Source organism: Misgurnus anguillicaudatus, chromosome 6 (genome assembly GCF_027580225.2).
Source record: "Misgurnus anguillicaudatus chromosome 6, ASM2758022v2, whole genome shotgun sequence".
NCBI classification, from domain to species: Eukaryota; Metazoa; Chordata; class Actinopteri; order Cypriniformes; family Cobitidae; genus Misgurnus; species Misgurnus anguillicaudatus.
The window spans coordinates 16,705,960-16,732,592 of record NC_073342.2 but is presented as its reverse complement, the minus strand read 5'-3'; the positions used below and the strand labels follow the sequence as shown (position 1 = coordinate 16,732,592).

Here is a 26,633-nt window from a genome sequence, read left to right as displayed (position 1 = left end):
AATTGCTATGCGGTTGTCTGTTTGCAAGATGGCTGATGTTGATTGTGCATTTATCGAGAGAGTTACCGGTTTGTATTTGGTCACCTTACTATAGGGGGAAATTAAAAGCGCGGGTCGATAAATGTCACGTGACTCAAAAGTGAAATGTGTATTTACAACTTACAAGGTTGCCCAATGTCCTCACTGACACTCTTTCAAGGGAGGTCCTTTTTATTCCTGTATAGAAATAAGAACTTGTGTCGTATAGCTCCGGGTGACTGCTTATTGACAATATCAAGCGTTCCTTCATGTTGAATGAGTGACTCCGGGCGGGGCTGCCGCCACAGCAGCAAGCAGGCTCCTGATTGGTTAACGCGGCACAAATATCCGCCAAAGTTAAAATTTTTCAACTCGGGCGTCAGCACAAAAAGCACCATTCACGCATATCGCGCAAGACGAGACGCTCAATTCGTGCCAATCGAGCAAACTAGACGTGTAAGTGAGGCGAAATTGCATCTTCCGCGCCGTGACAAACGCCTCATTTGCGCCGTGACACCTCAAGACGCGCGTCAACGCGTCTTCACATTGACTTAACATTGAAATCACTTACGCTTGACGCCTCTAACGCGGCTGGTGTAAACGCAGCATTAGGTCACCATGCTACCATTAGATTTGTTGTTTTGCATTCGTATACTGATCATATATAATTATTTCTCTTATCTAATTATTATTTCTCTTTATTAGAATATAACCAGAAAATACAGGAAATGTGTATGCAGTATTAAAAAGAGTATGAAAGTAGGGATGCACCGAAATTTCGGTCACCGGAAATTTCGGTCACCGAAAATTGCATTATCGGTTTCGGGCCGAAATAAAAAATCCAGCCGAAAATGTAAACCGAAAATGAATGTCAACCGCACCCCTCCCATCTGTGCGCTAGCGCTTGGGTTTCACTCACGGTGATCAGTCGTCTCCCACCCCTCCCCTTCGTGCTCAATAGTGCTGCAACGACGCGTCGACGTCATCGATTACGTCGACAACGCGACGCGTCACGCTGTTTACATTAATCTCACGTAATGGCGGCTTCTGCTCCTGGCAGTGTTATCCATACATTTATTTGTTTGTGTGCGCCACAAAATCAACAATGGTCGCAACATTTACATTTTTATTTTCATTTAAAACGGAGCGCTCGGTGGTGCCTCTCTTGTGCACGCGCTCTCTCTCTCTCTCTCTCTCTCTCTCTCTCTCTCTCTCTCTCTCTCTCTCTCTCTCTGTGAAGCCCCTAGACAGCGCCTCTACTACATCACACTGAGTGAAAGAATTCAAAGTTGGATGTGTTTTCCATGCGGATTCCTCTGTGTACTTGCATTTTCACGTAAACGTCATGTTACTGACAGAGAAGACGACTGATTCGAGTTTATCATGAAAGGTTAGAAGTGTTTTCCCACACACACTGGTTCTCTATGTGCTTGTGCGCGAGCTCTCTCTCTCCTATGCCCGTGCATGCCTTCTGTAGTAACTCTGTGTAATGGCAATTTTGTAATTTGCGCGGAATTGTCTGCGATGTCTCGTCTATAAATCAAGATTTTAGTAACTTTGTAGTTAAAGTAACAGCTGGTTGGATTAAACACAAGGTTATTGGGTCATGTTTAGTCACTATTTTAATAGTCTTTGGGGTGGTTTCCTGGACAGAGATTAGCTTAAGCCAGAACTAGACCTTAGTTTAAATAGGAAATATAATTAGTTTAAACAAACATGCCTTACTAAAAACATTACTTGTGTGCATTTTGAGGACAAACTAAAGGCACTGATGTATTTAAAGATATGTCAGTGCAAGATGTTTTCAGTTTGGACAGCTCTTATATTTATTTTAGTCTAGGACTAGTCTAATCCCTGTCTGGGAAAACGCCACTATATTTCTGACAACAGAACAGATAATATGTGAAAATAGCATTCAGTTGTGTTAAAATGCTAATTTCAGACCTTATTAATGTACAACTTTGTTCTTTTTTATAAATGTTTGCAATTTCTTTATTGTTTATTAGATTTTCCCCACCTTTTTGCTGATCCAAAAATAATCTGATCTGTGCCTCAAAAACTGTAATGTGATCCGAACTGTGAGTTTTTTTTTATTCGTCACACACCCCTACTAAAGTTAGTACACAGTGATAGCCATAAATGCAATTGTACTAATAATTGGCATAATAATTTATTTCAGTGTTTCGGTTTCGGTTTTTCGGCCTTAGTTTCCTTTTTTCGGTTTTCGGTTTCGGCCAAGAATTTTCATTTCGGTGCATCCCTATATGAAAGTATAAGCTGAGGTGTCAAATATTTAGGGTAAACTTTCCTTCAAATTAAGTTAAACAAGTTCCACTTGATTTTATAAGTTATGTCAACTTAAAAAAGTAGGTTGAATTGACTTGCAAAACCAAGTTGTTTAAAACCTTATGGGTTGTTGGGGACATTTTTTGTCTTAATTTGGCCACAACTTTCTCTGTGTTTCACCAAATGGAATGATTTTTGGTGACAAATCTTATATTGACACATATTTTGAGAAAATGCTTTAAAAAAAAAATCAAAAACTCAACAATATATACCGTGGGAAATGTACTACCCTTTCGGGTTGTTTGTGTACAAAAAAGCCACTAAATTAAGCGTTTTTTATTTTGCATAAATCTGTTAATCACCCTTAGTACTGATCAAAACTGCCAAAATTAAATGTTAAAAAAAATTCCATGATTTAACTTTTACCCATATAACACATAACTTTTTGCACAGGGCTACTAAAGGGTTAATGGTGCCACATGGTGATCAACAGTAAAAATGACAAAGTTTACTTCTTAGCAAAAGGAAAAACCACCAACAATCAAGAATGCATTATTATACGATGTCATGGCTTTGCAATCAAAAAATGTCGTTATAATGGAAGTCAATGGGGAAAAAAGCCACAAACAACTAATTAGGGAGAAAATAATAAAATCTGAGGCTGCACAAAAACTAAAAATGCATTAAAGCCAATGTTTTTACTAATCTTTGACTTGCCAAAGTCCACAATCACTTTTTATATTGAAAATTGGTCATTTTGTGTATTTTCCCCCCAAATCAGTGACATCATTATGAACTTGGCAATTAAAGAGTTAAAATCATGAAATTTTTGTAAACATTTGGTAGTTTTGATCAGTACTGAGATTGATTAACAGATTTATCAAAAAAAAATCTGATTATTTTTACAGCCATTTAATTTAGTGGCTTTTTTGTACATGAACAACCCAAAATGGTTAACTTCATGCTGCATTTTTTACTACAGTGTATTCTTCATCAAAGAAGCGTTGTGGATGTTACAGCAAACGCTCCTGGTATCATATTTTGCAATACAGCAATTTCGGCATCCCAAATCTCATCTTCATAAAACAAAGGCGGTGAGAGAAGTAATTAGATCTTTACATTTGCGCATAAAGTACAACCCGTTGCAAGGCATTGGTAGTGGTTGCTTGGATGCTACTGTATTATTCATCCGCTAGTAAGTTCTGGGTCACTGATAGCATGTTGCTAGGTGATATTCTGGTCTCTAGATATAGCTCTGGTCCTTTCTTCAAACTAAGTCTATGGGATTTTCCACCCATTTCATCACAGGCAAAGCATATAAGTCCAATCCCTCCTCAAACACCCAATACCCAAGGTATCTTTCTACAGCTCAAACGGTGTGGGATGAGCTACACGCCTAATAAGCAATGGTGTTAGTGGCTTTAGCAAACACCACAAATTTCTGAAAAGCTGAACAGTCTGAGGCAGGTAGAGTAACTAAAGTATGGCTTTCATCTGGGCCACTGAGGAGACTGTAGAGTACAGTAGACATCCAAACCAGAGCTGTGAGATTTGAAGGAGGAATGTGTGAGACAGATCGACAGAGAGAGAGAGAGAGAGAGAGAGAGATAAACAAGGAGAATAAGAGAGAGGGAAAGAAGGACTGGCCTGAATCTGTGTCCGCTTGCATTACCCCTGGCGATTTCACAGCAGCACCACGCTGCTGCGAAATAGGACAAGGCTCGGTCTCTGGTATAGTGGTACAAGACTAGTAGAATTAAAGCAAACCTGTTTCGTTTTCTCAGACCACAACAGCGGTGTTATATGCAGCCGTGGTGAAACTGATGAAAAATAAATGAGAACAAAAGCCCACTTCTATCAAAACATGTCATCGTACCCCTCCCATGGGCTGCGTTCAAACAAAGTGTCCACAAGTCAATACAGGAACAATTATTGGACCCAGAGGAAGACCACGGCTCAATAGGGTAACAATAGCATATTGTTTCTCCAATCGGTTTTCAGCTTTTTATTCATCTATCCATTCATCCACTCGCTCTCTGGGGAAAACTAAATCAATTTAGTGGCTCCATTTAATGATTCCATCACTTCACTTATTATCAAGTACATAACAGCACATAATAAAGCAGAAAATAACAATAAAGCCACGGCATGATAAAAAAATGTTCATTAATTTGATCAGTGTCACAAATTATCTTTCTAAAGGTGCAATCCTTGGTTAAAATCAGTTCAAGTATAAACAATCAGTGTTCAAAATTGTTTCCTTGCCTTACAACAATTCACAACAGTAAGCTTACAATAATGATTTATAAGTTGGGTCAGATTTTTAGAAAAGTCATTGTTTTTTAACTAACTTAAATGTATGTATGTAAGATAACCTGCAATTTTATGTTTTAAACAGAGATGGCGATAGAGTGGCAAAAGTGAAGGATTGCAGCTTTAAATAAAAGGCAATTATGCAATATATTAGGGGTGTAGCGGTTCAAATTACGGTTCGGTGCATATCACGGTTTTAGGGTCACGGTTTCAGCACGTTTCGGTACACTTTGGTCACAACAGGCTTCTTTACAAAAATAAAAACCTAAGCCGTTATTAACATCTGCCAAAATCAACATTTTCACTTAAAGGTATAGCGGAAGATTTTCGTTTTCCGGGTGGATCACCTCTGTTATTGGTCATCCCAGATGTCAATCATTCTGATTATATGTTGACGTATGACCTTCGTACGTGCTCGCCTCTAGGTTCACTTTCTGCACATGCGCACTTTCACGTGTATGTGTGTTGTGCTACGGTTTCAACCATTCATAGAAGCTCGCGTTCTCCTGTGTTTTTTTTTTCAAAATGTCTGAGGGTCACAAGAGAAAAAGTGTCTACGAATTGTATGACAAGAAGTGAAAGGACTATAAAGAAAGAAACAAGACCAGAATGTTTATGGGAGACTATTTCACACGCTGGCCGCTGGCGTGAGCTAAAAGGAAAGGTTGGGCTTCCCACGCGAAGTTTCTACTGGAAAGGTACATTTTGTATCATTTTGTATAATCCATTTAAAATCACTGCTAGTAAAAGTTTACGTAAGCTATGATTAGCGATGCTAGCCCTGGCACGAGTCACGAACCGCACAGACACGGTAAACATGCCGACAGCAACTTGTAAACAGAGCGAAGAGAAGAACTGGTCTTTCTCTGCCTCGTGCACGCGTTTAACAGGCGTTTCCTCTCTGGAGGAGGGAGAGTGTTGCGTGTTCATTTTTTTTTAAATATGGAGGGGCGGTTCTTTTAAATAATTCGGGAAAATCTTCCGCTATACCTTTAAGAGCACTTGCATTATTATACTACTAGAGGCCTACCAACTTTACTGTGCACTTCAAAATGGACATAAAATAGCTTAGAACACTGGGTTACTTTTTATATTCTACGCCACTATATAGTTTTTTCGCAAGAAGATCAGTTTGTTAGCATTTAAACACAGAAGGCAATGTGGGCTGTTTCTGTCTCACCTGCGATCGCGTGCTATGAACAACAACCGGGTGATGACGGCGCAAAAAGCGACTTGTCATACTAGATGTAATGCCTTGAGCATACGCCATTCGCGAATTTTAAAGTTTTGTAAACGTTTTCTTGAGCATCGCTGCTGCAGTAGACTTAAATGAAACTGGCAGTGCCGCTATTAGCGTCTTTTCTACTTCGCTTGCCGCGCTAAAAGGTCTGCGCCACACACACACACACACACACGAGGAGGAACTGTGGGAGGATTCGATCCTTTACCAAGAACAGTTACACCCCTTCAATATATATATATATATATATATATATATATATATATATATATATATATTTCTGCGCTATGCTGGCCAGACCAAAGTACGCAAAGTTTTCAAAACCTTTAGTGGGATTACTATGAATTACTACATTTCATGTAACTTAACCTGCCTACCTACAACAAGCTACCTGACTTAAAACACACCTGACATGCCCACTTGAATTGATATGCGTTTCCATGACACAGCTTTTCTTCCAACATCTCTAAAGGAACATAAACAGCTCCGGGAATTCCGACACAGACAGTACAAGTTTTCGTCCATTTTGCGCTTTTTTGGATGCCGCGTTTCTATTGGCCATGGGGTAATCGTTACAGAGGGCAGTGCAAAAGTTAAGCAGTGAATTCTTTTATTTATTTATTTATTTCCTTAATAGTTTTTATCATTGTTTAAATTTGGCTGGGTGGTTAATAATATTGTTGGTCGATATGCCCCAATTTTGAGATCGTCCTATCGTCCGAGCAAGAGTCCAAGACGTGCGCATTGAGTCCACGTGCATGCGAGAAGGAATCCGCGCGCATTACAAGCTCTCTCGTGCAAAGTAAAGCCCACAAACCCTCTCAGTCGAGGAAAAGCATGCAAATGCGCATGTTAATGTGAAATTATAATGATAATAATAAAAACTATCGACAGCTATCGTCATGAAGGCCCGCTATTGGCGATATGTCTGACTTTCGTCAATACACTATACCAGGGGTTCTCAAAGTTTACTTTCAAAGGTCCAAATCTGAATTCTCATCATTTACATAGGTCCGGAAAATCATTTGTTTATATAACAAATCAACACAAAAAGTTTGGGAAAAACATAAATGTGTTTTGCATTTAAACTAAAAATAATTTTTTAAACATAAACACAGGAAATAATGCTTACTATGCTTCTCAATGTCTCAATGAATTACGGTGAAATGACGCTAAATCCATAAGCCAGGGGGCGCTCTCGTGCAGAAACTCAATATGCGCTGCAGACGAAGAACCAGACACACGCAGCTCCAGGAAATGTCTTAAGGATAAATTAATATTGCTGTTCTTCAAACCTTTTCAGGTATTTTCATGATAATAAAGAACATGTATAGTGATTATGTTTGACGAGTGTTGCTTTTTCAAATGCATGTTTTAAACGACTCAAACCAACAGTGATTTCAGATTGATATGGACTTATTAAGTAGCTGTGCATAATATCTGGGTGATGGCTACAGCGTCACACAGGAAATTTTTAAATAACTCGTTTTATTTTCAGACCAGGAATACTCTTAAATCTAAAAAGAAAAAATAACTAAACGAATGGTTGACAAGTTTAATATGCATTTGTAAAGTAGCAAATGCACACATTTAGCAATCACATAAAAATTAATGCACTTGTAATATGAAGTGGACGCGGGTCCGGATCAAGTTCCCGTCGGGTCCGGATCCGGACCGCAGTCCGGACTTTGAGAACCCCTGCACTATACTATCATCTATCGGCACAACCTTAGTTAATAACACATTTGTTTGTGGTGTGACAAACTAAAGAACGCATTTAATATCGGACTTTAAAAAGACTTTAAGGTGTAATGTGTTTTCAGCGCCATCTAGCCTTCAGATTGGGAATTGCAACCAACCTCAATTTCGAAATGCAATGAGAAGCAACGATAGCTGCCACGGAACAAACATGTCACCGCCTGAGACAACGTAGGAACGAAATGCACCCTGTAAAGCAGTTTGTCCAATTAGGGCTTCTGTAGAAACGTGACAGCGATTTCCATGTAAGGGAACACGCGGAGTATGTAGATAAAAACAGCTCATTTAAAGGTAATAACAACAATACAGTTAATTTTGTAAGGTCTTTATACACCACTGATAATATAGTTAGTTATATTGCATTTATGTTAAGGGATTAGTGTTGGGCGGTAGATCGTCCTATCGTCAGCCTGTGAGATTGCGGATACACGATAGTATTGGGGGGGGGGGGCAATAGTTTACTCATTTATTTATTTGTTCATTTTTACTCATTTATGACAAGTCACTTGATTGGTGGACAAGAAGAAGCAAGGGCAACACTGTCATGCCTGCAACCTTCTTAAAACTGATGCCATTAATCCATCCGCATCATTAAGTCAAGGCGCACGAAAAATGTCCTGCGTGCCAGTGAGCGGGAACAACACACTAGTCCATTTCACACATACAGTCTTTACTAGTAATTTACTGGTAAATTGCAGTTAACATGTCATGTGTGAACAGAACCTTTCCGGTAAATCAGTGCTCCCAATTTACCAGTAAGACAGGTTGTAAGATTACCAGTAATTTACCGGTAAGCGCTGTGTGTGAACGAAAAATATAGGATTACCGGCATTTAGAATGATCGACGTCAGACCGCGCTGACAGATCGGGCCAATCAGAAAGTTTTTTATACAGGTGACGCGTTTACCCCCGAACTGTTTACGGACGTTTCCACACACATGCTGCTAAAAGTCGAGCACACCTGAAGGTAAATTCCTTTTTCTCTCCGAGTTTACCGGTATTTTGATACTGATGTGTGAATGATGTCTTGCTGGTAAAAAGACGGAACGTCACTGCATGTGTGAACAGCACATTTTTGTATTTACTGGTAAATTCATTCTGGTAAATTCATGGTAATTTACCAGAGTTACTGTGTGAAAGAGACTACTGTGTAGTTTTAACCGTTGGAGCGCCTAACAACCTTACTAGCTCATTCGTGAGACGGATTACGAGTCATGCGCATTTCAAGTTTAGGTGCTAGAAGGAGTCCATGCCATGCGTATTCAGGTCCGAGCAAGAGTCCAAGAATGTAATGTGTTTTTAGCGGCACTTAGCCACTAATTTAGCGCAATAAGTCCAGGTGCGTGTGAGAAGGAATCCGTGCGCTTTACAAGCTCTTTCACGCAAAGTGAAGCCCACAAACAATCTCATGCGAGAAAAAGCACGCAATGCGAATGTTACTATGATGATAATAACATCGACAACTATCGTCATAAAAGCCCGCTATTGGCGATATGTCTGACGATCGTCGATAAACAATACTATTGTCTATCGGCACAACCCTATAAGAGATCCTTTTAAAAGTTACACACTGCACCTTTGAAATTATTACAAAACAAACTTCACAGGATACCATTTGTCCCCACATCTTGACCATTTTTGCAGTTAATTGTGTTAACCCTGGCTGCTATAAATGCATAACAGATGTAACTTTGGAGTCCTCTATAAAAAAAGCAGCCAGCTTGCGTGCATAAATCTCTTAGAAGCTAGAAGTGAATGCTGGGTGGCGGCAAATCCAGTCTGCTAAAATCCTCCTCCCCGCTTCTTATCTCTGTGGGACACAGGATAACACAGAGCTTCCAGCCCAGTCTTTGTAAATGGATAGATGGCCATGGCCTCACAGCTGCGGCTCCTATTCGTTACACAAGCTGAATTTTTCTTCTTCCTTACACTTCAGCTAATGTTGCGCGTCTCCCAATTACTGTTTTTCTGATGGCAAATTGGCTGAGGTCTTTTATGCGCAATCACAACAGCAATCAAGCGCAATTGTCTTTTGAACGTTGCATGTTGGTCAATAAAGCCCAATCAAATGGTTTTGAAACAAAAAGAAAGATCTGATGTGTGGATTAGGACTCTTGAGAGGAAAACACATCTATTCAGATTGCTGTATTGCAGTAATGACATATTGCTTTGAGTATAGTGGGCTAAGAATGCCAGGCTGGCAGCAAAAGCAGATTTGGCTGAACTGAACTGTCAACAAACGTCAAGTTGAAACTGACGAAGCGCTCCAGTGAATTTCAGCTTTGAGACATCCACTGACTACAGGCTTAAAGGCAGGGTAGGCAGGAATTATCTAAAAAACTTTTTTACAAGTTTGTCTAAACTGTCTTTATATACAAATGCATAATTAAAATGTAAGTACTCTAAAAAAGAGAGTATAAAACTCGAGTGTCTGTAGACCTCTCACGACTGTGTCAAACACAGTTAATTATTTCCATCCGGGACGAAACATATGATTAGCTTGCTCAAATATCACTCTCTCTCGCGACCATGGCTCCACCCGTTGCTATGGGATCTGCCCAGACATGCGCACACCCGATTGATTTGAACGTGCACGAGGCAATAGGAAGAGCAATAGTACAGCAGAGAAATAGCACTAACAACTCACAGAAACTGCATTCACATCTTACAGTACCTGCATATCCAGTCAGCGAAGGCAAAAAAGGAATAAATGAAGCAATCAAACGAGAGGAAATATCGCGTGGCTTTTCCTCGAGTCGATGATGCGGTAGCGGTATTGTCTGCGGAGTGTAGTCCTCGTCAGAGTCAACAATGCTTTCATCACAGAAACTCTTCCATGCAAAACACTGGCTGAGTGAGTACTAAAAGCCATCCGTTTATAAAAGCCATCTGTTTATATTCCTAGTGATAAAGTTAGGTGTATTATTACATGTGATTGTGACTTGATGTTATTACATGCACCGCGCTAGCTCCTTCCTCTCCGCTGGTCTGAGGTAATTCGCGCGTTCATGTGTTTTGGGGGCGTGGCTTAAGAAGAAACCCAGAAGGGAGGGGGTGGAGTGAATGGAAAAGTTAGCTGTGTTTAAAACAGTGCCGAGAGGTATACAGACACTCGATTTCCACACTCTCCCCTTCAGAGCACCCACACTCCACTTATGCATTGATATATAAAGTCAGTTTAAACAAACTTGCAAAAAAGTTCCTTTAGATAATGCCTGCCTATTCTGCCTTTAAACTTAGCCTTTGTTATATCGTGCCTGAACTGATGAGGAACTTTTATCTTGAGATCCCATTACAAACTGAATCACTGCACTGATAAAACAACTGGGTACTGGTTGGTTTAGGTCAGGATGTCTGCTGAAGTCTGTAGATACTTATCTGGAGAGATACAATGGCTTGTGGCTATAGTGGCCCTTGGAAGTGTCACAACTGGAATCTGTCTTTTCCGTTGCTATGGAGTCGCGGGTTGGAAAGCCCAAGAGACCGGCAGTACCCAAGCAAGAAGATGGGAGAAAACCTGGATGTGCGCATCCATAATGCGGTGTGTCTGAATAATGCTGACCTAAAAACTCTTTTAAGAGGCACATAAATTATTGTCGAAAATCCTGCAGGACTGAAGATCCCAAGGGATGCCGAAGTCATTTAAGCGAAGAATTTGGGAGTTTTATTTTTCTTTGCTTAATAAAGACGATAAGCATTTAGCTTCATAAACAAAGCAAGGAGTTGTGCTCCATTTTGAAGAGATGGAGAAATCAGAACCTCACATATTAACTAGTCTTCCTTAAAAATGTGCTTTGGTTTTACAGTACGGGTAAGTCAATTTATTGACTAGGTTAAGACAGGCCTATAACAATGCCTGCTTGGCCAATTAACAGGAATAGCTCTCTCACGTGTCCTTTGCAAAAACTACAGTACAAAAGCATCATCAATATATCAGTTTAAAAAATATATTTTGTGTGGAATAGTACACGTAAATTATTAATCATTTTAAGCATACACGTCTATTTTAAATGCTATGAAGTATACAGTATTAGGTTATACAGTAGCTGCAAAAATGACATGATAATGCACAATTATTTGTTTTATATTTTTAAAGAACTATTACATAAAAGCTACCTTTAATGCCAGCATACATGTCTACATTATCTCAGTTGCTATTGCGTATAAATAATAAATAAAAATTCATATCAGTCTCTTCTTGAACGAAAAAGTTTGTTAAAAACTGAATAAATACGCATTTTCTCGAAAATTTGTACTTATTTTAAATCACAATTTGGTTGATTTTAAGGAAACGCGTCATCGTCAAGATTGATTTATCGCCATTTGCCGATTCACCGCGCGAAAATAAAGGCGCCAATAGGCGGCGTCAAAGCGCACGTGCTTGCGAAAATGAGGTAACTTACATGCGTTTGCATATAAAAGCGTCATTGCGCCTTTTACGTATTTTAAATGTGCATATATTGTGGTATCCAAACTTTGCCAATGCGCATCCCAAGACAAATGAAGCCAACCAGCAACTAAATTAACAACCATCTCACACAAAAGCATACTGAGTTTCAAGATAAACCGTTTCACAACACATATCTTTCAGCTTGTATATGTGCCATACATTCACTATATAAACAGCTTCTTATGCTAAATCCGTATAGCTTTACTAAGCTGTTAAAGAAGTTGCCTCAAGCTTATCAGTCAACTGGCTCGATCGCGCGTCTCCAGCGCGTCAAAGGTGTGTTGGGTCCATCAAACGATACAAACTTCAGACTTTCCGGTCCTTGCCCTGCACTGCAGATGATAGTAAACTGCAGGACCAAATAATGGGTGCATGTGGAGCGATAACAAAGGTGCGTACCTTATAGCATCCAGCACACTTTCTCTTCTTTTTGGCTCTCTTATCCTTTCTCCAAAGCGAGGCAAACCTCCGGAGAACCGCTTGGGTTTTTCGGATAGTCCAAACGCAGGGGTTGAGCCCTACAGCACTTCTTCTGGAGCAGAGGAGCGAGTATTCCGCATATGTGGAGAGCGCGAAATGCGCGACATCGACCCGAGCGCGCAGCAGACGCCTGGAGACGCGCTGTAATCGGGCTCTCTTCTAACCACGGCGCTCAACATTACAGGGGTTTACTACTGCAGGCGGGGCCACTGTACCCTAACACACCTGCATCTGGGACAAAAATCATACGAATAGGGTTTTGTATCGTTTTTGTAAAATGGAAAGGGCGAAAATACTTTAAATGATGCTTTGTACAATTTATTTATTTATTTATTTTACAAAAATGTAATTAATTAAGTTAACGTTGTTCGGTTTTTTTTTTAACTCTGAAAAGGTAACTTTTAAACTCATGATAGATACACAGACAGACAGACAATCCTCATTTACACTATAAACAATAATAACTATTTAAAATAACAATAATTACAGACAGACAGACAGACAGACAGATAGACATTTTTGCTTTCCCAAACACAGTTTTGAGGAGATAAACAATAATGACAGACAGACAGATAGAAACAGACAGACAAGAGATATAAATAGATAGACAGACAAATAGACAGAGATGGATGTAAGGACAGAGAAAGACAGACAGACAGACAGGTAGGTAGGAAGACAGACAGACAAATAGACAGAGATGGATGGAATGACAGAGAAAGGCAGACAGACAAATATGGGTTGATGAAAGACAGACAGACAGACAAACAGAAAGATAAATAGATAGATAGATAGATAGATAGATAGATAGATAGATAGATAGATAGATAGATAGATAGATAGATAGATAGATAGATAGATAGATAGAAAAACAGACAGATAGACAAATAGACAGAGATGGATGGAGAGACAGAGAAAGACAAACAGACAAATATGGGTGGATGACAGACAGACAGACAGAAAGATAGACAGGCAGACAGACAAATAGACAGAGATGGATAGAAGGACAGAGAAAGACAGACAGACAGACAGACAGACAGACAAATATTGGTGGATGAAAGACAGACAGACAGACAGACAGACAGACAGACAGACAGACAGACAGACAGATAGATAGATAGATAGATAGAAAGACAGACAGACAGATAGACAAATAGACAGAGATGGATGTAAGGACAGAGAAAGACAGACAGACAAATATGGGTTGATGACAGACAGACAGAAAGATAGATAGATATATAGAAAAACAGACAGATAGACAAATAGACAGAGATGGATGGAGAGACAGACAGAGAAAGACAAACAGACAGACAGACAGATAGATAGACAGACAGACAGACAGACAAACAGAAAGAGATGGATGGAAGGACAGAGAAAGACAGACAGACAAATATGGGTGGATGACAGACAGAAAGATAGATAGAAAGACAGACAGATAGACAAATAGACAGAGGTATACAGACAGACAGACCGACAAATATGGGTGGATGACAGACAGACAGATAGACAAGTATACAGAGATAGATGGAAAGACAGAGAAAGACAGACAGATAGACCGATAGATAGAAAGACAGACAAATAGACAGAGATGGATGGACAGATAGACAGACAGACAAATGTGCGTGGATGAAAGACAGACAGACAAGTAGACAGAGATGGATGGAAGGACACAGACAGATAGACAGACAGATAGATAGATAGATAGACAGACAGATAGACAGATATGGATGGAAGGACAGAGAAAGACAGACAAAAAATTGTGGATGACAGACAGACAGACAGACAGACAAACAGTACATAGATAGACAGACAGACAGACAGATAGACTGTACATAGATAGATAGACAGACAGACAGACAGACAAATATGGGTGGATGAAATGCAGACAGACAGACAGACAGACAGACAGACAGACAGACAGATAGATAGATAGACAAGTAGACAGAGATGGATGGAAGGAAACAGACAGACAGACAGACAGGTAGGTAGGTAGGTAGGTAGACAGACAGATAGACAGATATGGATGGAAGGACAGAGAAAGACAGACAAAAATTTGTGGATGACAGACAGACATATAGAGAAGATAGTTAGATAGATAGATAGATAGATAGATAGATAGATAGATAGATAGATAGATAGATAGATAGATAGATAGATAGATAGATAGATAGATAGATAGATAGACAGACTGTACATTGATAGACTGTACATAGATAGACAAACAGACAGACAGATAGACTGTACATAGATAGATAGACAGACAGACTGTACATAGATAGATAGACAGACAGACAGACAGACAAATATGGGTGGATGAAATTCAGACAGACAGATAGATAGATAGACAGACAGACAGACAAGTAGACAGAGATGGATGGAAGGACAGAGAAAGACAGACAGACAGACAGATAGATAGACAGACATGGATGAAAGGACAGAGAAAGACAGACAGACAGACAGATAGATAGACAGACATGGATGAAAGGACAGAGAAAGACAGACAGACAGACAGACAGACAGACAGACAGATAGATAGATAGATAGATAGTAATTTTCTCCAACCCAGTTTTGAAGAGATCAACAATAATCATGGCTTCTCTCCCACTTTTCAAACCAAACAGATAAACAGACAGACAGAAAATCTAAAGTGGCAGGACTGATAAGTGCCTTTCAGTACAGTACATCCACTTTCTCTGTGGGAAGGGATTCATTAATAAACACTCTCTGACTTAATCAATACGTTCAATGTGGGAAAGTTTCCTCTGTATACTGACACAGAGAAAGCTATTGAGCACCAAGTCCAAACCTGAACTGACTGCACAAGATTCCAATGTTCACTAATGAATGTGCTGCATTGTATGCAAAAGAAAAGAGCAATGAAATGGGATTTTAATAAGCATGAATAGGATTCATAATGGATCCGAGTCTATCGGCTTTTCCTCTTTTTCTCTTGGCTGTCTCTATATCTCTCCCTCTCTATCTTTCCATTTATCTTTCTCTCTTTTGTTGTCTTCATGCGTTAATCACTATAACCTCCTGGATGTCTCCACCTTCATTTGTCTTTGATTTCTCCGTCAGTCAAAAGTGGGGCAGCAGTCTGCAGTAATAAGTCTGCCTTCTTAACCCTCTCCTACTGTAAAACCTTCAAAAACCACATGATCCAAAAGCCAAAAAACTGGGTCTCGGTGTTATAATTGGAACTCACGGTGAGCGGCAAGACCAATCCAGAATGGACAGTTAGAAAGAAATCGCAAATTTACAGTATATTTAATCCTCCAGCAAACATCCCAGAAGGAACCGTTGTATAAGCATGCCATTATCTCGAAATATATATATATATATATATATATATATATATATATATATATATATATATATATATATATATATATATATATATATATATATATATATATAACGTGAGTTTAAAACGTTACTTCAGTAGATGTGCTCCACCTTTAGTGAATTTGAAATCTTTTTCTCGAAAGTAGATTACAGATATACTGTATGAATAATATGAAACAGGATGCTTCATGAGGGTTTTAGAGAATATTTTCATCCAAAGTGCTGAAATAAACTTAATAACACCAACAAATTCAATAGCGTATATACAGTACCTCACATATTATGTCCTAGATTGCTAGGTTTCAGAGTAGGTTTTGTGAGACGCAGTGTACTCTTCTGTTGCTCAGCTGTGCCTCTGGCCTACATTAAACTGACCTGTTTTCTTATCATCATCATATATTTAGGACTATTGGTGATCAAACCCTTAGAGACTATAGCATAGATTAAAGCGATAGTTCACTCCAAAATAAAAATTCTGTCATCATTTACTCATCCTCAAGTTGTTGATGGTACTTCCATAGTAGGCCTATTTGTTTTTCCTACTATGGATGTCAATAGGTACTGTCAACTGTGTGGTATCCATCATTTAATAAAATAAAGAAACTCATACAGGTTTACACCAACATTATGGTGAGTAAATAATGACAGAATTTTCATTTTGGGGTTAACTATCGCTTTGAATCTGGTCTTTTGCTTTATACAAACTACGGATGATTTATATAACTACATCTATTTATAAGTTATATTGTGCCATTTATGCCATGGTGGCAGGTTTAATGCAAGTTATTTTTTATAAAAGGTAGTAAACTGATTTTAAGGGTGTTATGGGCTATTTCATAGCAAGTCTGCCACCCTGTGGTACATCTGAAAAACAACAAATATGTTTTTCATTTACAAATGAACCATCATCTGTATAGACTAGAGGGTATGCACGTGACGTCACCTTCGGCGAAAGTGTCTGCGGTTACGCCCACTGAGTGGCAAAAGACAGAGCGGCAAAATTTGAGTCCACAGACCACAGGTGGGTAAAAAAAGTATTTTGTCAAGTATTTGTATTTTATCAGTGTTTTTCCTTGAAAAACATACATTCCAAAGCATATTATCATAATTTTTACTCTATTACATTTCATAAATAAAAGTTTTTTATATTGAAGTACATTAACATACTTTTACTTGAGTAAAAGCACACAATTTTAATATAATTTTAGGTATTAAATAAATTTTAATATGCAATATTAAAGAATACACAGTATGATTATATGTTTTAGAATGTAGTGAAGTAAAATTTTTCCCAATACAAACACACTAATAAAGCACAGATGCTTGGAAAATGTAACTAATGTAACTAAGTATTGTCCACCTCTGCTATCAAGTCCAACTAAATTCAATTTAAGCTGATAATAGTCAGTTTTACTGGCATTTTCGCAGCACCCGCTATGAAAACCAGCCATTTTGTTGAACGTTTGCCACTCGACGGTGCGAGTTCCGGCGTGGTCACGTGGAAAAGTGACGTCAATACATAACCTCTATATTAACATCACTACAAAAGTCCTTAATAGATGCACTCTTTAGGTACAAAAGTGTACTTTTTATTGTACCTTTATTTCCTAGAGTCAACTAGTTGGATTAAATGTTGTCTACTGGTACCGTGGTTGAAAACAGACTCAAATATACCTAGTAGCAAAAATGTCTTCCACAAAAATTTATAAAGCTAGCATATATTAGCAAAGTTTTCATTTCTATTTTTGTTTTGGTTTAATAAAGCCAACTCAAAATCTCGTCACGCTCATTTTCCAGCTCCCCTAGAGTTAAACATTTGATTTTAACCGTTTTGGAATCCAATCAGCTGATCTCCGGGTCTGGCGGTACCACTTTTAGCATAGCTTAGCATAATCCATTGAATCTGATTAGACCATTAGCATCGCGCTAAAAAATAACCAAAGCGTTTAGATATTTTTCCTATTTAAAACTTGACTCTTCTGTAGTTACATCATGTATTAAGAGCGACCGAAAATTAAAAGTTGCGATTTTCTAGGCAGATATGGCTAGGAACTATACTCTTATTCTGCCGTAATAATCAAGGACTTTGCTGCTGTAACATGGCTGCACAGGCGTAGTGATATTACACAGTGCCCGAAAATAGTCCCCTGCTATAGAGGGTATGCACATGATGTCACCTTCGGGAAAGTGACTGCGGTTAGTTACACCCACTGAGTGTCAAAAAGTCTGAGCGACAGCATTAGCATAGCGTGAAAAACGCATCTAAAATTGGAAAAGTAGTTGTGTGATATTTTCAAAAAAAGTTAAGTGTGCCTTTAAACCTGCTTGTACCTGCATTTAAAATTAGGAAGCGCTTATATACTGCACGAGAAAGTTTTTGAAAATATGTAAATGTATTTATTGAACAATTTATTGTGGCTGTAGACGTGAAGCTTGGTACAGAGGAACAGACACGAAACAGGACATCTGCGGTACAAACACAAGACAAGGTGGAAAGATCAGGAAAGAGGAGAAGATGAAGGGTTTAGAAGCACTTCCTGTGGACAATGGAGGGTCCGGCCTCTTCGTATTCATCTTTGCTGATCCACATCTGCTGGAAGGTGGAAAGGGAAGCCAGGATGGAGCCACCAATCCAGACAGAGTATTTACGCTCAGGAGGTGCAATCATCTATCGAGGAGAAAGAAAATATGTTGTCACCTTGAATTAAACATTTTTTTTAACTGGCAGATTATAAACTGTACTGTACCTTGATCTTCATGGTGCTGGGAGCCAAGGCTGTGATCTCTTTTTGCATCCTGTCACCAATACCAGGGTACATAGTGGTACCACCAGACAGTACGTTGTTGGCATACAGATCCTTACGAATGTCAATGTCGCACTTCATGATGCCATTGTAAGTGGTCTCATGGATACCAGCAGACTCCATACCTACAGAAAAATAAATGGAAAAGCACCTTACCATTACTGAAATACAGCATGATTTGATGCAAAATTCATTGTAGCTCGGATTACATAACAGCACAGATTTAATTAAGGGAAGAACCACAGCCTAGACATTGTTTTATCAGTATTATTAAATAAGGAAACGGTGATGGATGAATAATGTCAAGACTAAAAATGCCAAAAATAGACCACCATCCACCCTAACCCTCTGGCCATATACCAAAACACTCCTAATTAGCTTCAATGTCAAAGGTGATCAATCACCCTGCCAGCATTTTGCTGAGAATTCAGTCCTGTGTAGGAAAAATCTCAGAAAAATTGCAGCCGTTTCTCTGTGGGAAACTTGACCGCTTCGCTGTGCACATGAATGGCGAGTTTAATTGTGCTACCACAGGAAGAGCGATGTGAAAATTATGAAAGAATTATTAATATCATTAATTTTTCATCAATGAGATCCATGCTTGGCAATGACTCAAATGGAAGAATGTATTTTGAGTGAGATTTCAAAAGTGTTCGAACAGTAAATGAATAATTGATTAAAAAAATACAGAATGATGGAGGGGTATTTAAAACTTGTCTGTCATTAAAAAGGAATCCCTTAAAAATAATGTGGTCCTGTCAACTGGTACAGTGTTGAGTTAGCAATCCTAGCTCAAGTCACTTTGGATAAAAGCTGACAAATGCATGTATAATTTTTTTTGTCAATTAAAACATATATTTTTATGTTGCTGTTTAAACTTGTTTTTATAAGTTACTTTTTAAGCAGTAAGTTGAATTGACTTTCAAAACCACTTTTTTTTAAAGTGTGGCTTTCCAATTCAGTAATTTTTTTGTTGCATACTGAGGTCTATTGGGAACTTTTTTATTCGTTTCTTAAAGTTCTATAGTATTTAATATATTATTAAAGGTGCAGTGTGTAAATTTGAGCGGCATCTAGTGGTGAGGTTGCGAATTGCAGCCAACTGCTCAGTCCACTACTCACCCCTCACTTTTGAAACACATAGAGAAGCTACGGTAGTTGCCACCGGACAAACATGTCATCTTCGGAGACAACTTAGTAAAAACACTTTGTCCATTAAGGGTTTCTTAAGAAACATGGCGGCACAAAATGGCGACTTCAATGTAAGGGGACCCTCGATGTATGTAGATAAAAACGTCTCATTCTAAGGTAATAAACACATAACGGTTCATTATGAAAGGTCATTATACATCCCTAATAATATAGATTTGTATATGATTTTGCATTTCTGTCAAGAGATCCTTCTAAAAATTACACACTGCACCTTTAAGTTTTTAAGATCTCTCTAATTGTTTTTTATATAATTTTGTAAGTATATATTTGTAAGTATACAGTTACTGTCTCAGTATTTAAAGTCAAGAGGGGATCGTGCCTTTGCAGTTATCGGATCAATGCTTTGGGAAAGCCTTCCCTTATCATTGAGATCCATGTCCATGCATAAATTCAAATTTAAGCTAAATTTAACATTTTTGAATAATTTTAATTCTGGTCTTATCTTACTATGGCGCAGTTTCCCGGACAGGGATTAGTTTAATAGTTTATTCTCCTAAGACCCGAGCTTTGGTTTGGCTTGCATTTTAGATTTCTTCCAGTTATTTGGGGTTAGGAAGAACCAATAAATATAATAACCAAATATTTTTCTTTGAACATGAAGCACTGTAAGTGTCCACGTTTGTGTACAACAGGTTCCAGTTACACAAAATTAAGTATTATGGTGCACATAACAAAAAATGTCCACACCAGGTCTTAGGAGGTAAAAGGTGGGGTGCATGATCTCTGAAAGCCAATGTTGACATTTGAAATCACCTTAACAAACACACCGATACCCCAATAGTATCTGGACCTTCTTTTTATAGACCCGCCCCACACAAACGCAACCCAGGCAACGATGTCAGTTAGTAGACACGCACCTTACTGCTGATTGGCTACAAATGTGTTTTGGTTCTCGGCCCGACTCATCATGCACCCCGTCTTTAAGCCAGGACAAGGCATAAGTTGGGAAATATAAGGAATATAAGGAATTTTATGAAATATAACTTTTAACAAACATGCCTTACTAAAAACATTACTTGTGTGCATTTTGAGGCAAAACAAAGGGCACTGGTGTATTTTAAGATATGTCAGTGCAAGTTGTTTCAGTTTGGACAACTCTTACAGTCTTATCCCTGTCCGGGAAACTGTCCCTATGTGTTTATGTGTTTTCCTCTTTTTTCTTTCCTTTTTTTTCATCCTAGACTTTTATTCTGTAAAGCACAGTGGTCAACTCTTGTTGTGTTTATATCGTAGACTGTAAAAAAAAGATGTGCTATATAAATAAAATGAAAATATGGATATGCTATACACTACCAGTCAAGGTCAAACATTTTAAAACACTTGATGGAAATGTTAACTATGATTTTAAAAATCTTTTAATCTGAAGGTGTATGGTTAAAAGCTTGAAAGATAAAAAATATACAGATCAATTTTGTTATTAGAAAACTACAATTTTATTTTAAAATAATATTTATAAAATTGACAATTATTTGACTATTGAAGGAAAAGCAGCCAATGACAGCCCAGCTTCTTGATAAAATGACACAAGTAGGGTTTTGCAATATTGAGGCAAAGGGTGACTGCACTTCAGATGATAAAATATAACAGAGTTTTCAATTATTTTGGATGCTTTTAGTCACCAACATCATTCCCACAGTTACATTTGTGTTACACCAGTTTGGACGAGTTTATTATTATTTTATAATATAGAAATTGTATAGTGTTTTAAAACTTTTGACTGGTGGTGGTGTATATCTAAAATAATTTATAATTTCTATTACAGAGGTTAATATTTAATTACATTAAAATGTATGTAATTATTAAATGTGATATATTATGTCAAATAAAATAATAAAGTGTATATATATAAAACCGGAAATGATGGACTAACCAATGAAAGAGGGCTGGAAGAGAGTCTCGGGGCAACGGAATCTCTCGTTACCGATGGTGATGACCTGACCGTCGGGTAACTCGTAGCTCTTTTCCAGGGATGAAGAGGAGGCAGCGGTCGCCATCTCATTCTCAAAATCAAGGGCCACGTAACACAACTTCTCCTTAATGTCGCGCACAATCTCCCTCTCAGCTGTAACAGAGAGTTACAAAAGATTTTAAGTATGTATATTAAAACAAAACACCTCGGGTACAATTACTTTTCAAAGCAGTTACTAATGTTTACCAAGAGGTGGTGCTGTTTAGCTAATTAAGATACCATTACAGTATTTTAATCATTTTTTTTGTTCATTATTTATAATTATCATCTTGTAATTTATAATAATATTTTAATAATATAAATGCAGTGAATAAGTGCATAATGCACGAGTTGGGTTACCAGTGGTGACAAATGAATAGCCTCTCTCAGTGAGGATCTTCATCAGGTAATCTGTAAGGTCTCTGCCGGCCAAGTCCAATCTCATTATAGCATGTGGAAGGGCGTAACCCTCATATACGGGCACGTTGTGGGTCACACCATCACCAGCGTCGAGCACAATACCTGAAAGAGTGTCAAAATATAAAAAAAACGAACAATTACAGTATGACAATATACCGCTGTGCTGCTGTAGGTAATGCTGACCTGTGGTACGGCCAGAGGCGTACAGGGAAAGCACAGCCTGGATGGCCACATACATAGCTGGAACATTGAAGGTCTCAAACATGATCTGTAGAAACATAAATTAATAGATATTTAAGCACACATTGCATTAACTAATTAAATTAAATTAGTGTATAGACCGTTTTATTGGACGCACGTGAGGTGACGCGATACGCGTCTAGTCCGAACTTCCGGTTTCAGTTTTTTAATGGTCTGGCTAGTACTAAAAACTTTAATAACCTCGTTGAAAATAACAAATGCTTAGGTTTCCTGGGTAATCTACGTGTTGTTTATTTTGCTTGTTCTATAAATAAACTACGTTTAAAGTACTTTGTTGTTATTTATTCTTAGCGAGTTTACCGGAAGTTACGTGTTGACCACGAACGCCGCTTGTTTATGTTGTTACTGCTGAAACTGTGAGTCAGGTGTACAGTTAAAGCAAAAGAAAGGCTTGCCTGGGTCATCTTCTCCCTGTTGGCCTTTGGGTTCAAAGGAGCCTCTGTGAGGAGGACGGGATGCTCCTCAGGGGCGACACGGAGCTCATTGTAGAAGGTGTGGTGCCAGATCTGATAATATAAATATAACTTCAAGTTGATGGTACTTTATAAATATGCATTGGCTTTGCGTTTGATTCATGATCTACCTTCTCCATATCATCCCAGTTGGTGATGATGCCGTGCTCAATGGGATATTTGAGGGTCAGGATGCCTCTCTTGCTCTGGGCCTCGTCTCCTACGTAGCTGTCTTTCTGTCCCATACCGACCATGACACCCTAACCAAGAAAAACAGCCTGTCAACCACAATCCACACACACGGATGGGTGGAGTTTATCCCAGCTGACATCTCAATGATACTACTGTAAAGGAATCTTGTTCGAATAGCGTTTGCAATCCGTTGATATTTTCAGTACAAGCACTGTTAACAGTTGTATTATGGGTCAAAGGTTCAGGGTAAGCTTAACTGCCGTGAGTGTCTTAAGAGCTGCTTTACCGGAGCCACTGAGTGGATACAACACATAAGAATAAACCCCAGACGGCCTAAATAAAGGTTGCTCGCTGGTGGTCACCTGATGGCGGGGTCGGCCCACAATGGAAGGAAACACGGCCCTGGGAGCATCATCTCCAGCGAAGCCGGCCTTCACCAGTCCTGAGCCATTGTCGCACACCAAAGCGGTGGTCTCCTCCTCGTCGCACATGTTTGCTTAGACAGCTGCTGTTTGTTTTGGTGTTCAAGAGGAAACAAACATAAAAAATACACATTAAAAGGCAGATTAAATAATTAATTTAGACTGAAACTAAACTAAAACTAAAAACTGCTAATTCAAGATTCATCTTTTGTGGTTAAAAAAGCCTTGATCTTGCTGTAGATGCGATCTTACCCTCCCTACTGTATAAGCTTGTAATATAGGGTAAATAATTTATATTGTATAAATATTTGATATATGTCATCTTGGGTCGCACATAGAAAGGATCTTAGCTTGGATGTTCATAATTTTTTAATGTAGCTAGTGTACAGCAACACTTTTGTTCAGTTTTTGAAGATTTGGACTTTATACATGGTTATACTTTGCTGTATGTAATGACTATCAGTAAAGTATCTAATCTACTCACTTGATAAAAATGTAATTTTACTACACTTTAAAAAGTTAAAAGTTGGATCAACTTTAAAAAATTACTTCAATTGGTAACAACTGAATTTAATTTTTTTCCACTTAAATGTTTCACTTAAACATATGAGTTTATGCAACTTAATTATTTAGGTGTTACTAATTGAAGTAATTTTTTAAGTTGATTCAACTTTAACTTCTTACAGTGTACAATAAAAAAGATTTGATTCACTAAGTCCGATTAAAAAATACTTTGTTGAAGATCTCAAATCCAAAACCTGGAAAAAATTTACAATTAAATTTTTTAATTTTTATTTTAGTGAATCAAATTGAAATATTAAATGAAAGCATCTAAATTTATGTACATTACGGAATTTCAATTTTTCTTCAACTTACATTTTTCACTTAAACATACGAGTTAATGCAACTTAATTATTTAGGTGTTACTAATTGAAGTAATTTTTTAAGTTGACCCAACTTTTACTTTTTACAGTGTACAATAAAAACGATTTGATTCACTAAGTCCGATTAAAAAAAAACTTTGTTGAAAATCTCAAATCCAAAACCTGGAATTTTTTTTTATTTTTTTTATTTTAGTGAATCTAAGTTAAGGTACATTACGTTTTCTGAATTATTTCTAAATTACTTCATCAAATTCATCACTTCGCCAATGTAAACTTTTTTGACCATACATCAAATATCTTGATTATTTCTAAAAAATAGAAATACCAAATCATCATTACACTGTAAAAATTATATCAAATTAACATTTTTATGTTACTTTAACTTAACAATTTAAGTTAAACAATTTCAACTTGTTTTTATAAGTTATGTCAACTTATTACCTTAAGTTAAAACCTAAAAAAGTAGTTTAAATTGTCTTGGAAAACCAAGTTGTTGCTGCATTTTATTATTAAACTGTAAAAAAATTATGAAGAAATTACAGTATTACCGGTTATTTCTGACAACTGGCTGCCAGTAATTTACTGTAGATTTTACATTGATGTTATTTACTGGCAACAGTTTGTTCAAAGTTAAATGAACATGAAACATTTTCAGTCTTTATCTTCTACAGTAAGTTACTGGCAACCCGCTGCATAATTACAGCAATTTTTTTTACAGTGTACAGTGTATATTTAACTTTTCCTAATTTATATTAAACTTACTGGGGCGGTTTCCCGGACAGGGATTAGACTAGTCCTAGACTAAAATAAATGTAAGAGCTATCCAAACTCACAACAGCTTGCACTGACATATCTTACAATACATCAGTGCCCTTTGTTTTGCCTCAAAATGCACATAAGTAATGTTTTTAGTAAGGTATGTTTGTTAAAACTAGTTATCTTTCCCAATAAAACTCAGGTAGGGCTGGCTTAAACTAATCCCTGTCCGGGAAACCACCCCATCAACTTAAATAAATGTTAGTCTTAGTCTTTTGGACCTCACGTCTAACTAAAACATTACACTTTCCACTGAATATTAAATAATCCATGTACTCATAATTCATCCAGAAAGCTCAGCTAAACTGCTTGCTGTAGTCCAACAAACCAGTTAACCAATAAGGATCCCTTACAGTCGACTCACCCCGGAGAGCTTGTAAAAGAGGCCTGGAAATGTTACTCCCTCAAGAGCGGTAGAAGAGAGTGAGCGACCCGTTCACCTGCCGCCCATATTTATATACCTTTCACCAGGAGCCCCGTCGCCTGGGCCGCAAAACCTCGGGCCTTTTTAGGACACATTACAACCCCGCATCACACAAAGGTGGGCCGTCCCATGTGAAGACAGGGGGTCTCACAATGGCGGCCGTCAAAGCGACAGTTGCATTTAATATTAGAAGATAATTTATGGCCCTCGAGGACAGTGGGGACTATTGTTGGAAAGAGTGCCGGCCAGATCACTGGAAGAGAATGGCATTCTAGTTCTCGCTAAAAATAAGACGGCGTGCATTGGTCATAATGGACGAATGGCCATTTGTCTGTTATGTCAGTTGTGAGGAACTTGTAGTTGGCCTTCAAAGGAAATGAACATTGCTGTTGCATATGGGTGTGGATGTAGGCCTACCAAATCAGGACTGATTTTCAAGGTCTATCCCCAAATGAAAGTCATAGCGTTTAGGAAACTAACAATGCGTTTTAGTCTGTTTGGGTGCAATTACGTTTAAACAAAAGAACGTTAATTGCATAGCAGTATGAGAATTGCAGATGGAGTAAGAAAAGACTCGTCTCATTTGTGTTGGTGTATGAAGGTCAAATGTCAGCAAAAGTTTACTTTTTTTGTGACCAGTTGTGTTCTTCGGCTCACAACGAGTCTCAAGTAGCTGCAGTTTGGCCATCTGTCAGCTGGCGGCCCCCCAATAACAGCAGTAGTAGCGTCCCGTCACCTGGCCTTACATTCTGTCAGTGACACCCTGACAGATCCACCAGCATTGACTGTAGATGGTAAAAGAAACATTTGCACATGCATACATGTACACACACACACACACACACATTTGCTTGCATTGTATTCTTGTAATAACAAAATATTTGATTTCAACATTCCTGGTTAAAGAAACC

General features: G+C 38.1%; 2 protein-coding genes across 3 annotated transcripts in view; both read right to left on the bottom strand.

Moving 5' to 3' along the window:
• Positions 1–12,837, bottom strand: part of shank2b (SH3 and multiple ankyrin repeat domains 2b) — a 151,285-nt gene extending 138,448 nt beyond the window's left edge. Inside the window, exon 1 of the mRNA XM_055191696.2 lies at positions 12,465–12,837. The gene's annotated coding sequence lies outside the window, so the exon portion shown is untranslated. The remainder of the gene's footprint in view (positions 1–12,464) is intronic.
• A 5,424-nt stretch (positions 12,838–18,261) lies between these two features.
• acte1 (actin, epsilon 1) lies at positions 18,262–25,818 on the bottom strand. 2 transcript variants are annotated; one of them, XM_055192085.2, is made up of 9 exons: positions 25,663–25,818; positions 23,539–23,684; positions 23,116–23,244; positions 22,928–23,038; positions 22,455–22,539; positions 22,212–22,373; positions 21,774–21,965; positions 18,635–18,816; positions 18,262–18,555 (listed from the first exon to the last, which is right to left on the bottom strand). In XM_055192085.2, the coding sequence occupies exons 2-9, from the start codon at positions 23,665–23,667 to the stop codon at positions 18,412–18,414; spliced, it is 1,134 nt and encodes a 377-aa protein (XP_055048060.1). In that variant the 5' UTR covers positions 23,668–23,684; positions 25,663–25,818; the 3' UTR covers positions 18,262–18,411. The 2 variants fall into 2 exon arrangements, with proteins under 2 accessions (XP_055048060.1, XP_055048061.1); XM_055192086.2 differs by having other exon boundaries at positions 23,539–23,681; positions 25,663–25,813.
• Positions 25,819–26,633: the final 815 nt, after the last annotated feature.

What these genes read in the sequence shown, in the direction of transcription:
- acte1 (XM_055192085.2), bottom strand. Translation starts at nt 23,667, where the DNA reads ATGTGCGACGAGGAGGAGACCACCGCTTTGGTGTGCGACAATGGCTCA. An exon ending in CTATTCATTTGTCACCACTG is followed by an intron (nt 21,966 to 22,211) that starts GTAACCCAACTC and finishes TCTCTGTTACAG; the next exon opens with CTGAGAGGGAGATTGTGCGC. An exon ending in CTTCCAGCCCTCTTTCATTG is followed by an intron (nt 18,817 to 21,773) that starts GTTAGTCCATCA and finishes ATTTTTCTGTAG; the next exon opens with GTATGGAGTCTGCTGGTATC.